This window comes from Oenanthe melanoleuca, chromosome 11 (genome assembly GCF_029582105.1).
Source record: "Oenanthe melanoleuca isolate GR-GAL-2019-014 chromosome 11, OMel1.0, whole genome shotgun sequence".
In the NCBI taxonomy this organism is placed as follows: Eukaryota; Metazoa; Chordata; class Aves; order Passeriformes; family Muscicapidae; genus Oenanthe; species Oenanthe melanoleuca.
In genome coordinates, this window is record NC_079345.1 from 7,484,741 (window position 1) to 7,496,586 (window position 11,846).

The 11,846-nt window shown below is 54.3% G+C and overlaps 1 protein-coding gene across 1 annotated transcript in view; it reads left to right on the plus strand.

Moving 5' to 3' along the window:
- The window catches only part of VAC14 (VAC14 component of PIKFYVE complex), a 58,469-nt gene extending 46,712 nt beyond the window's left edge, over positions 1 to 11,757 (plus strand). Inside the window, exons 15-19 of the mRNA XM_056500707.1 lie at positions 5,766 to 5,940; positions 6,664 to 6,782; positions 7,599 to 7,678; positions 9,221 to 9,371; positions 10,885 to 11,757. Coding sequence (XP_056356682.1) covers positions 5,766 to 5,940; positions 6,664 to 6,782; positions 7,599 to 7,678; positions 9,221 to 9,371; positions 10,885 to 11,047 — 688 coding nt within the window. The 3' untranslated portion in view covers positions 11,048 to 11,757. The remainder of the gene's footprint in view (positions 1 to 5,765; positions 5,941 to 6,663; positions 6,783 to 7,598; positions 7,679 to 9,220; positions 9,372 to 10,884) is intronic.
- The last annotated feature ends 89 nt before the right edge of the window (positions 11,758 to 11,846 follow it).

The following is an 11,846-nucleotide window of genomic DNA, read 5'->3' on the forward strand; positions in this document are numbered from 1 at the left end:
CTGTCATATTCAAAAGTGGTCCATATCTTGGGCTGAGTTTCCAAATGTAGTTGTCTTTTAGCTTCTGGCCCATTCCAAAGGATGTTACTCTCCCTTCTCCTTACTGCAGTCCTGTTTCCCTCTCCTGTTTGGTACAGAGCTATGGGTATCTCACTGATCATAAAAATGTCCACAGGTGTTGGATATCTGCTTGGAGAACTCAAGGTGATTTCATTGAAGGGCGCTGTTCTCCAGGCATGTCCAAGGTGAGAACAGGGCTGGGTTCATCACGAGTCAAGGTGGATGTGCCCAGCTTCAGGCTGGACTATCAGCTTTAGTGGGCAGCGGGGCAGCCATCCTGCCAGCCAGGACAGGGGAGCATCAGGAGGAGCAGAAGCCACAGGCTGAGGCTCTGCAGGATCAAGATGCTGTTTCACCAGTTGAAGCTGGCCTGAAATACTAATGTACATTTGTGCTGTGTTCCTCTCAGGCATCCGTCTGGGTTGCTCTGGGGATCCCCAGGGATCCCTGGGGAGCGCCTGACGCTGGGGCGGCCGCAGCCCAGCGCTGAGCTGGCACCGCGGCTCCGTCGGCAGTTGTCACACTGACGCTGCTGCCAAGCAGACGCTCCGTGGGAGGGTTTTCTTGTTTGCAGTGAAACACTCTGCACCTTTCCCTTTTCAAGCAAAGGCATCACAGGGCTTGTCTCCTCCAGCTTTCCGAGATCTACACATCTCCTCCCAGATCCACACTTCTCCTCCCAGAATCCACACATTTCCTCCCAGATCCACACATCTCCTCCCAGGATATGCACATCTCTGGTCTGCAGCTTTTGCTAAGTTGCCCTGGGGAGCTTGATAACCGTTCCAAGAAACCAAACCTGATGAGGGTCTTTCTCCTCCCCAGATCTGCCTTCTGCAGAAGGAGCTCCCCTGCTCCCAAACCTCGCAAACCCTTCAAAATCCCTTACATAAAATGCTATGAATTTTGTAAAGCAGGAGCTGCTGGGGTTGCCATGGTTTCCCTTGCCCAGAGGAGCAGCTCTGGAGCCTGGATTCAGGAAAGGGGGGGATTAAAATGGAGGACTGGGATTTTCTTTGCTGATGTGGAGGGAAAGGATGGGACTATTACATCCTCCAGCCTTCCCCATTTGCTCTCCTCTCCTTCTCCTCTTCCCATCCTAATTTTATCTATGCTTCCTCTGCAAATTCCTAAAGGATCCCAGCTGCTGGGCCAGACTGGGGATGCTGCTTTTCCTGGCAGGAGAATTTCAGGGGGATGGGCTGTGGGTATCACAGAGGCTGTGGATTCCCTGGTTAGGTGGGTTAAGCCAGGGCATCTGCTGAGGAGCCTGGGGTGTGGAGGAAGGGTGGGGAAAAGCCTTTGGGAGAGAGAGGAAGGGAACAGAGGAAGAGGGTTGGGAGGAAGTATGGAGGGACTCTGCCCTCCTCACAGCTGTGGAAGTTGCTTTGAGACCCATGAGCAGAAAAGTGGAGCAGAACCCCTCAGAGCATCACTCCCAGGCCTCATACAGCTCCTTCCACAGCTCAGGCTCTGTCCCAGTTGCTGGAAGTGGGACAAGACATGATCCTCTCCCTGCTGGGGCCCCGTGTCTATTAGCCCAAAGCTAATAAAGCAAATCACTAGTGCTTAATGAAGAAGCACCTGCTTAATTGAACACAGCGGGGTGGTGCTCAGCATGGCCAGGCAACAGGATGGGAGCAGTGTTTCCCCCTGGCACCTCACAGATCCCAGAGGAAATGATTCTGCACTGAGACTGGATTTTTTAGATTTTAGGGAAAAACAAATGTTCACCCTCTTCAAGCAAGCATTGATCTGGCCTGAGCCCCCACCACCCTGTTCCTGCATGGTGCTCAGGGCAGGAGACGGGGCTGAAGTGGTTAAAGGAACGAGCGAGCAGGATGGGAACTCCAACAGCTCCCTGAAATGATGATGTTTAGATTAGCTGGTTTCCAGGCATCGAGTTGTCAAAGCAAGAGGGCTGGGAGGGATGCCGGGACTTGTCCTTAATTGGAGATGTGGCTCTAAAGCCACCCCATCTCGCCAACATCCTGTGGGCTCCAGCACTCTGCCCTGCAGCAGCTCCCTGCCCCTGTTCCCATACCTTATCCCACCCCACTGACCATTAGTATGATGGGAATTCATTGTGACTGACATTGCTGTGCTGGCAATTTGGTGGATGTTACATCAGAGACACAGGGGGACCCCAGGGTGGCTGACATGGCCACGCAAAGCTTGTGGTGACCTCTTTGTCTCTTCTCTTGGCCAGCCTTGTGTTGTTGAGGAGTCCTTTATGCAAGGGGTCAGCAGGGTCCTGTGACTGCAGCAGGGATGGAGGTGTCCTGCTGGGTCCCTTGGGAGCTGCACGGTTGCTCAAGGTGTCCCTCATCATCATACTGCAGGTGGATGCTGCTTCCCATCTGCCTGCAGCCACTTTCCTTGGCTCCATCAGAAAGGCTTGAATAACCCTTTTAATTTAAGGAGTTAAATTTTAATACCACATTTCATTATTGCCATGTGCCTGCGCTGCTGGCTGCATAACATAACCGATATGTGCCGTGATGCTCTGCAGCTCCTGCCTCCCTGGGGATGCTTCTTGCCCTCTTCTTTCATGCCAGGAGATCCTTGGAGACTCTCTGGGTCCCCATGGGCAAGGGGATGCACATCACCCACAGGGATGCAGAGAGAGCTCCAGGGAGAGGCATCCTGCTGGAATGATGCTTCAGGGGGATTAGCCAGTTCCTTCCGTCATCACATCATGTATATATGGGGAGATATATATATATATATATATATATATATATATATATATATTTAAGGGGTGTGTGTATATATATACACATATTTATGGTATGTATATATCCAGGATATATTTATGGTGTGTACATGTAAAGGGTATGGCTCCCACTCTCTATCCCCTCTGCCCTGTTCCCTTCCACAACCACTCCATTGACATGGAGCCACCTGTCCTCTGTTCAGCCCTTTTCCCTGCCTCCTCTCAGCCAGCCTGGCATTCCCCTCATGCTATCAAAGCCTCCCAGGGAATGAGTTCCTGGGGACCCTCCCACCCCACCAGCAGATGCCTAGTGCTGGCAGTTGGGCTCAGCTGCTGGCTGCTGTCACGGTGGCCAGCAGCTGCAGGACCAGCCAGTTGTCCCCTCCTTTGGGGACTGCTTTTGGGATATGCTGACCAAAGGGCTTCATGGAGGGGAGTTTGAGGTCTCTGCCATAAGAGGATGCTATGCACTGGCAAACTCATTCTGCTGGTGGATCCCAGAGAACCTAGGGGCAGCTGGAGGGGCCAGTGCCCAAGCAGGTCAGCATCCCAGTGAGGTGACACGTCTTCGAAGCAGAGGAACAGTCTCCACACAGCTACTGCTCTAACACCCCGACAGTTTCCAGTTCCCCAATGCCACCGGAAGGAGGAGGGAGAATCCCAACCCTTCCCCACTAATCAAAACCAGGCCTGAAATTAGAAAGCAGCTCGCATTCAGCCCCCTGCTCACTGTGAGCACAGCATTCACCAGCCAAATGCAGAGCTCCTTTTTATGGAAAGTGAGAGGCTTCCTTTTCCATGGAGGACCTGCAGAGGGGGAGCCTGAAAGGCATCCTTTTTGTCATGGGGGAGCTTTGGAGGTCACTGAATTGCCCTTAGTGCTTCCTGGCACTGTTTTTCTTGTTTAAGCTCTTGCTATAGTTTTCTTGTCTGGAAGGTGTAAAACACCGACTCCCCACCAGCCACAAGCATTGGAGCCAGTCCCAGCTGTACTGGAGCACCAACCACTGTTGAGACTAAAACTATCTCAGTGTTTGTCCCTGGAGAACCCATCCGTTCTTAGTGCACATGAAACCATCCCACTCTATGGTTCAAGTGCCCACACAGCTGCTGGAGGAAGCTTGGCGAGGATGGGCCATCTTGTTATCCCCCTTGCTGGAGAAGGGTAGCATGGAGCCACCTTACTCCTGGGCTGGGCTTGGTCCCACCCAGGCTGGGCTTGCTTTGCTGCAGCTGGCAGTGACTGGATCCTGCCTGCAACGCTGAGCTATTGATTTGCTTCTGGCTCCATCAGACTGGACTAAAAGCCTCTACTTTCCCCTTTCCTCCCTCCATTCCTCACTTTCCCACCGCTTTCCCTCCTCCAGCCAGCCCGCGTCCAAGCGGCGAGAAATCAGGGAAGCGTTTTCATCCCCATGAATGCAGCTGGTTACGTAAGAATAATTGGGATAAATGAGCTTATTTATCACAGCCCGTTCCATTTTAGCAGGGTCCAGGACGATCGCCGGGTTGGGTTACATAAAATCCCGCACAGAGCATCTCATTGTCCGGTGGCAGCCACGCGGGATGCGGGAGCTGCCCATGGAGAGCAGCCAGGCCTGGGTGAGGAGGGAAGGGATTATTTGGCAGGATGAAGAGGTGGGAGGAAGATGGGGGGTTTCTTCCTTCATATTTTGAGGAGGGAAGATCTGTTTCTTCATTCTCCTCCTGCATCCCTAAACCACCAGGCTTTAGGTTATGGTCTTTGGAGTCTAGCTATAGTCAAATAGTCTTCCTGTGGTCTGTCCTTTACAGGAGCAGGGGCTGGAAACTCAAATCCTTCCTCCTTCTCACCCCAGGTGCTGAAAACATGACTTTCAGGCAGGGGAGGTTCAGGTGTACCTCCTATCTCCTGGCCAAACCAGGCAGCTACTGAGCACCTCCCACCCCAGCAGCCCAAGCAGTTGCTCCTTGTTTTGCCTCTTAATCCTCTCAGAGATGCCTGCAGGGGGAAATCTGAATCCAGCTAAGATAATCTGGTGAGGAACTGTGTTTGGTAGGAGCTGGGGGAAAGCAGAATGGCTCTGGGGGTTGCCTTAGTGCTAATAGCCCATGGGGAAATGTGGTGAGCCAGGGAGCATTCCAGTTTCAGGATAAGATGGGATGCTGAGGAGCCAGATGGGCTTCCCTGTGTCTCTCCAGTCCCCATGCTGGGGATCCGAGCTGGCACTGGGCAGCAGGAAGGCAAGAGCTTGGAGAAAAACAGGAAATCCCCAATCCAAACAAATGTGGGAGGAAAAAAAAATCTGATGGTGGTTTTGCTTTTTTTTTTTTTTTTTACTAAAAAATGTTGAAAATCTTGGGAATGCCTCAGGGTTTGTTAAGCAGGACATTCCTGCAGTGACCCAGCCAGGCAGATCAGCGTGGGCCGCAGTGCTGGTTACACTGTTTTGAGGAGAGCACTGCTGGCAGGATATCCAGTGGAGCAAAGACATCTTCCAGCTTCACCAGCTGGACCCCTGGAGCCACTCAGCACCGGATCTCATGGCAGCTGAAGCATGGAGGAGTTCAAAGAGCAGCTTCTGGCTCCAGGGCTGCCGGGTTGCACAATGCCTGGAGGAATTGCTCCACCCCACCGGCTGCACTCACTAGGATGTTCCCCAGTGTCAGTGGGGTACTGGTCTGACTGGGCCATCACATGCCATCTTCAATGGTACTTCTGCACACTCACTGGTCAGGCTGGAAAGTGACACCGAAACCTTGAGGTGGCACGAGCTGTAGTACTGGGTGCCAGCAAGGCCCCAAAGCAGTATGTCCAGGGGCGTTCCAAAGCAATATGACCAGGGGTGTGTCTTAGCCCAGCTATGGTTTTTTGTTCTTGTCCTGGTGTGAATAGCTGCATCCTCTAATTGCCCCACAGCATCTCTCTGGAGAAGTAGGCTCACATCAGAATCTTGATTGTGCTCATTAATCATCCTTCCCCCTGGTTTTTCTCCTCTGTGATATACAGGCAGCTTTGTCTACTTCTGAATGCAGAGAACATCTTTCACTCCATGGCAGACATACTGCTTAGGGAGGAGGACCTCAAATTCGCCTCTACCATGGTCCACACCCTCAATACCATCCTGCTGACATCCTCCGAGCTCTTCCAGCTGAGAAACCAACTGAAGGACTTGAAGACCCCGGTATGGGCAGCAGAAGCAGGCTTAGCAGCTGGAGGGGACATAATGGGGGTGGTGGGGACCTGGCAGACACCTGGGAGTGTGTCTTGCTGTTCAGTCCCTGCCTAGTAGGTCCCAGCGTTGGAGCTCATGCAGCCTCTTTATTCATCCACCCTTCAGAAGCTGAGGATAGGCTTGGAGGATGTGCCCAACTCCTGCTTTTCTCCCTGGAATGGGAATGGGCTTACTGAGCCCTCAAGCAGCTCCTGCCTCCCTCCATCTGCCCCTCCATGGGCCGTGGGACAGGTGACAGCAGGAGGAGAGTCCTGCAGTCCCTCAACTGTCTCTCCCAGGAACATGCCCATAGGATTTGCTGAGCAGCTTCCACCAGGACCAGTGACATCTAAGGAAGGAAAGGAGGAAGATTTCTCCTCATCCTCGTCCTGCTGAAAATCAGTGATGCAGGGGTGTCCCCCTGGGTGGGACAGCACTGTCCTGCAGCCCCTCATCCAGTGGTGGACACAGCAGCCCTTAGGGCCGCGTCATCATGTTGTCACCCCAAAGCCCACCTGGTCTCTATCTCCTGAGGCTGAGGCTCATGCCAGTGCCAGGTGGACTTGGTGGGTCCAGAAATGTGTTTTGATGGCACTTGCTATCAGGCAGGTTGGTGTTGGGTACCTGGGGCTTTCCATACCATGTCTGTTCTCCCAGTGGTGACCAAACCCCAATGGTTCTCTCTTTCCCCAGGAAAGCCGTAACCTCTTCTGCTGCCTGTACCGGTCCTGGTGTCACAACCCTGTGACAACTGTGTCCCTCTGCTTCCTTACCCAGAACTATAAGCATGCCTACGACCTCATCCAGAAATTGTATCCTTTTGGGAAATTCTGCCAGGGTGGGGCCTGTGCTGGCCCTTAGTCCCTCTGTGGTAACCAAGGTCACCCTGCAGGCCAGCCCAGCCTCCTGCTTGCAGCCCGTCATTACCAGGGCAGGGCAGCCTGTTCTGGGTATGTGCCAGCTCCCTTCCCCTGGTGTCATCCTTTTTTTTGTGGTGAAAAGAGAGGAAGGCGTGCACTGACTGAGCTTTGACCTTTCCCTGCCCAGGAGGGGAGGCTCCTCAACATCCTCTTCCTTCCAGGAAGATGAAGGCTTTGTCCTCCTGGCCTGGTGAGGAGCAGGCAGTGCCCAGCATGGCACAATCCCCGGTGAGCTCACCATCTGCCTGCAGCAGAGTGATTATTTTCATTTGCCAGCTAACCCCATGCCTCCCTGAGTAGTTTTCCAAATGAAGAAGCTCAATAACACGCTCAACTTCCCTTCCCAGTGCACACCGGCATTCCTTCTGGGAGATGCACTATCCCTGTGGGCAAGAAGGGTAAAGGCAGGCAAGCGTCCTCCCTTGAGCACTCATCCTGCCTGCTCTCAGATTTTTGGGCAGCTTGCCTCTTCCCTATACCTGCCTGCTTATCAGTCTCCCTCCATCATCCCTTGGCCACCCTGCAGACTTTTCAGCCCTGCCTGCATTCAAGCCCTGCCTCTTCCCTGCCCAGTAGCATCCCACAGGAGCTGTGGATGCAGGGAGGCTTTGGCAAAGCCGTGGTCCGCACGAGGCATCACCCGCTCGAGCCATCTGCTGCTGCCCGGCCACCTTTTTCCAAGGTAACATCCTTGACAGCCACATCCAGCGGGGATCTGGAGGTCACCGTGGATTTCCTCACCGAGGTGGACAAGCTGGTGCAGCTCATCGAGTGCCCCATATTCACATGTAAGGAGGAAAGGCCGGGTGGGGAAGGGGTGGCACACGGTGCTCCCCCTCCCCGCGCCTCCAACGCGGGCAGCAGCCGCCGCACAAATAAATAGAGCAGAAGTTATGAGACTTCTTGCCGGGAGGTTTGCCCAGCACTGGAGCTGCCCGCCGGGAAAAGGGCACGCTGCAGCACGGGGGGGCAGCGCTGCCCCCAGATATAGGTTAAGGGAGCGAGCGGCACTGACATCTTCAAAAGGGATGGGGGAAGGGATGGAGGGGCCTGGGTCACACTGAGCATCTCCAGGGGTGCCTGAGGAAGGTGTCAGTCCATCCTCAGATGCATGGAGTGGCATTGTGGGTGCTGCTGGGACCCTTAGCAAGAAAAAAGGGTTTTTTTTTCCCTAGAAATTAAGAATTAAGACCTAAAAAACTAGCTGATGTTTTCTCCAGAACTCAGCAATGTGCGTCCCCCATTGGGTAATGCAGCAATGCCTGACCAGGTGCTCAGGGGTGTAACACTGGGAGCCAGGACTCTTCCTGGGGATGTTGCAGGGTGACCTGTGGCTGTAGGAGGACTTCTCATTATGCTGATTTGCTGCCCCTGGGCTTCTCATTCAAGGTCTGTCAGGGCACAGAGATTATTGGGAAATGTCTTGGAAAGGACTGTGTGGGGCACGTATATAGGTCCAGGGTGATATTGGGGAATATTTAAGGGAAGAGCTTTAGAGCAGCTGGGCAGAAGAGACCCTCAGTCATGCTCTCTCCTGTAGACCCTGTCCTGTATCCCCAGGATGACTGTCCCAATGTATGAGGCACCTATGTGTCTCTGATGGTTTTGCATGCCCCAAAATTATTGATTAAGGGTTCCCCAGCCCTCTCACCTGAGTCCACACATCTCAGAGTGGGGGCCAGATGTGTCCCCCATAAAGTGGCATCCCTGGTAGTCGCTCCCTTCACTGGGGGACACTAGAGATACAAGAGACAACCAGGAGGTGAGATGCTGAGACACAGACCCATTTCCTGGACTGCCTCTTCAGTTGTATTTAGAGCTCCGGAAGACTCTTCTGCCGTGAGCATAGCGAGGGATGGAGCCAGAGGGTATTTTTTCCTCTACTGGGCAGAATTGAGGCTCAGCACATGTAACCCTCAAAACCAAGTGGAGGGGATTCTCTCTGCTCCAGAAAGTCCCCAGGAGGGTGTCACTCAGCCCTCTGGGTGTGATGCTCCAGGGTGGGTATTTCTGCTAAATCTGCAGAAGCTGAGGAGCAATTCCATGTTGCATGTGTGTTCTCAGGCAGACAGCCTGGGTATCAGGAGTGGCAGACCGGGGAGCCAGTTGCATCCAGGGAGCTGTATCAAGGAGAGGGACTTCTGGACAATGTGGGACACAAATATGGATGGGTTAATGAAAGGGGAGAGGGGTGCCATCAAGTGCCCCTTGGGGTGGCTGGCAGAGGCTTAGAGACCCTCCAGGACTGTCAGGGGGTGGGAGAAACCTGCTATTGCAGCTGGAAATAAAATGCATTCCCTGCCTTCCCATCCTCTTGTGTCCTCTTCCAGATCTCCGCCTGCAGCTGCTGGATGTGAAGAACAACCCTTACCTGATCAAGGCTCTCTATGGCCTGCTGATGCTGCTGCCCCAGAGCAGTGCCTTCCAGCTGCTCTCCCACCGCCTCCAGTGCGTGCCCAACCCAGAGCTTATGCAGACCACGTAAGTGCTGGGGGACGGGCCAGCATCAGCATCGGGGCTGGATCAGCTGTTCCCCCACAGCTGAGCATCCCTGCCATTCCAGTCTCAGCCCCGATCCCGGGCTCAGCCCCGTGCTCTGCCTTTCACCCCCCAGCTCCGCTGCGGCCGTGGCTGCTCCTTGTCCCCATGGCCAGGAGTGTTGGCTCAGGGGGTTTTTTGTGTCTATATTTGGTAACCCTGGGAGGGCTGTGCCTCATCCACAGGCATTTGGCATCCAGGATGGAAAATTTCACTTGTGGGGTCGCTATGGAAACGAGCAGAGCTGGGAAGGAGGTTTATGGAGAAAGACTCCAGCAGCTGGGGGGGGCAGCCAAAGCATCCCCCCTGCAGCCTGGACAGCCTTCACAGCACCCAAAAGGAGCCTGGCACTCTAATGCCTCTGGATAGCTGCTCCATTCCCACTCCTGGCCTTTGGGGATCTGTGAAATGTTCAAGGGCGGCATCTCCCCGGGGACCAGCTGAGATCCTCGTGCTCCCTGCCCAGGGGTGCTGCCAATGGGATTTGCTTTCCAACCCTTGGCTAATGAGTAATGGGGGGGCTCGATGATAAAGCTGGCTCTGCCTTGGCGCAGCCCTGGGAACAAAAAGCTCCCAAGATGGGCAGGTTTCTGAATTAACCTCCCGCCGCTGTTGTCGCTCCTTGGCTTTTAACTGCTTCCCTGGGATGGCTTTTATCCCTCATGGCCTCCGGCGCTGAGCTCCTACCCACAACCCAGCACTGATATTTAATTGGGGGGGCGGAGAGGGGGCTGCATGTGCTTCCTCCTCCTTTTTCTCCCCACTAACCCTGGCAGTGGGGGTTTTTCGAGCTGTCAGACGGCCTGAGCATCTGATTAACTCTGACCTACATTCCTTCAAACACCGAAGCCGGCTTTCATAACCGGCCAGTCCCAGCTGCCCCTTCCCCAGGGACATACCAGGGCCACCAGAGCTGCCTGCCATCTTCCCGTGGGCATCCTGTGGCTGGTGTCTCCTCCTTCCTTGCGTGGGGACAGCAAGACAGTACAGGGAGGAGTATCCATGACTGGAACCCTAGAGAGCCTGCATTTGGAGGCTCCAGCCATGCGTGCTCATCCCTGGGGACTGTCCCTGCTGCCACCGGATGTTTTTTGCTTGCTAAAAAGAACAGACATGGAAACTGAGGCACATGGCCCTGACATCCTTATCTCACTGCTTTTGATTGCAATTGGTTGGGATATAGGGGAATATGTGTCAGAGGAATTAAACCTCCTATGTGGGCCAAGATGCAGATGTCCCTTGTCCCCTTCTTGTCCCAGGACCTCTTGGGTTCTATCTCACACCTTTGGAGGAAGAAAATACGTCTTTGCAGGTATTTTATGAGGCACCAGCATGACTAGGATTTGCTGAGCTCAGCTTCTTCAGTACAAGTTTTTGGTGCTGCCAGTGCTGGATGCTCACAGTACCAAACATCCCCATCCTCTTCCCGCTCTCACTCTCTTTTCCCATCCTGCAGGGACAACACCAAGCCCAGCACCAGCTTCAAGAGAACAGCAGCCTCCGACATCGACTACACAGAGCTGCTGCAGCACTTTGAGAAGGTCCAAAACAAGCACCTGGAAGCAAGACACCAGCGAGCCGGGCGGGCAGAGCAGCTGGACCGGCGGGTGGTCCTCTGAGCACCCCTGCGGCCGCCGCGGGTGTGCGCAGTTACTGGGCAGGGACCAGGGACACAGACCAGGGAACAGGCACACCGCTTGCTGGCCATCGGAGGATCTGGTGGGTTTAGTGGAGATGGGCAAGCGCTCAACACAGGACTGGTTTTCCACTCTAACTGTGCGTTTGGATGAGGGGAGACCCTCAGGCTGTGCCCAGCTTCTCTTGTGGGTGCTGGGGGGATATGGGGAAGGGTTGCCCAAGAAGAGGGCCAGGGTAAAACACCTCGTCTTCTCTTGCAATGGGGCGAGGAAACTCCCCTTTGCTTTGCTAATGCCTTCCCCGTGACTGTCAGCTGAGCGCCCAGCGTGCTGCCAGCAGCACCGGAGGAGGGGAAGGCAAGACGGGAGCCCCTGGCCTTCTGCCCTGGAAAACAAGCACGCAGGGCTGCCAGCCACCTTTCACCACCCTGACTTCCACCCTCTGGTTCCGAGGCCCTGCTGGAGGTGGCCAGTGGCATCTCACTTGGGGACACATTCCGGTGCCTGACACTCTACCCTCTCCCTGCATTCACATATCCTCTCTGAGTCCCCAGCTCTTGGCAGAGACAACTGCACAGCTTCAGCTCCCAGCCGGTACCGGGGACACAGGGAGCAGTGGACCTAACCCCAGACTCCATTCCTTGTTCCTGCATTAAGCTCCCCATGATAAAATAAACAAGCAATGCAAACCAGCCCATTCCTTGTTGTTGGGCTTCCCATCATAGTTTTGTTCCCAAGGGGAGCCAAAAATCCAGCAAGGGCAGGGGATGGCATGGAGCGT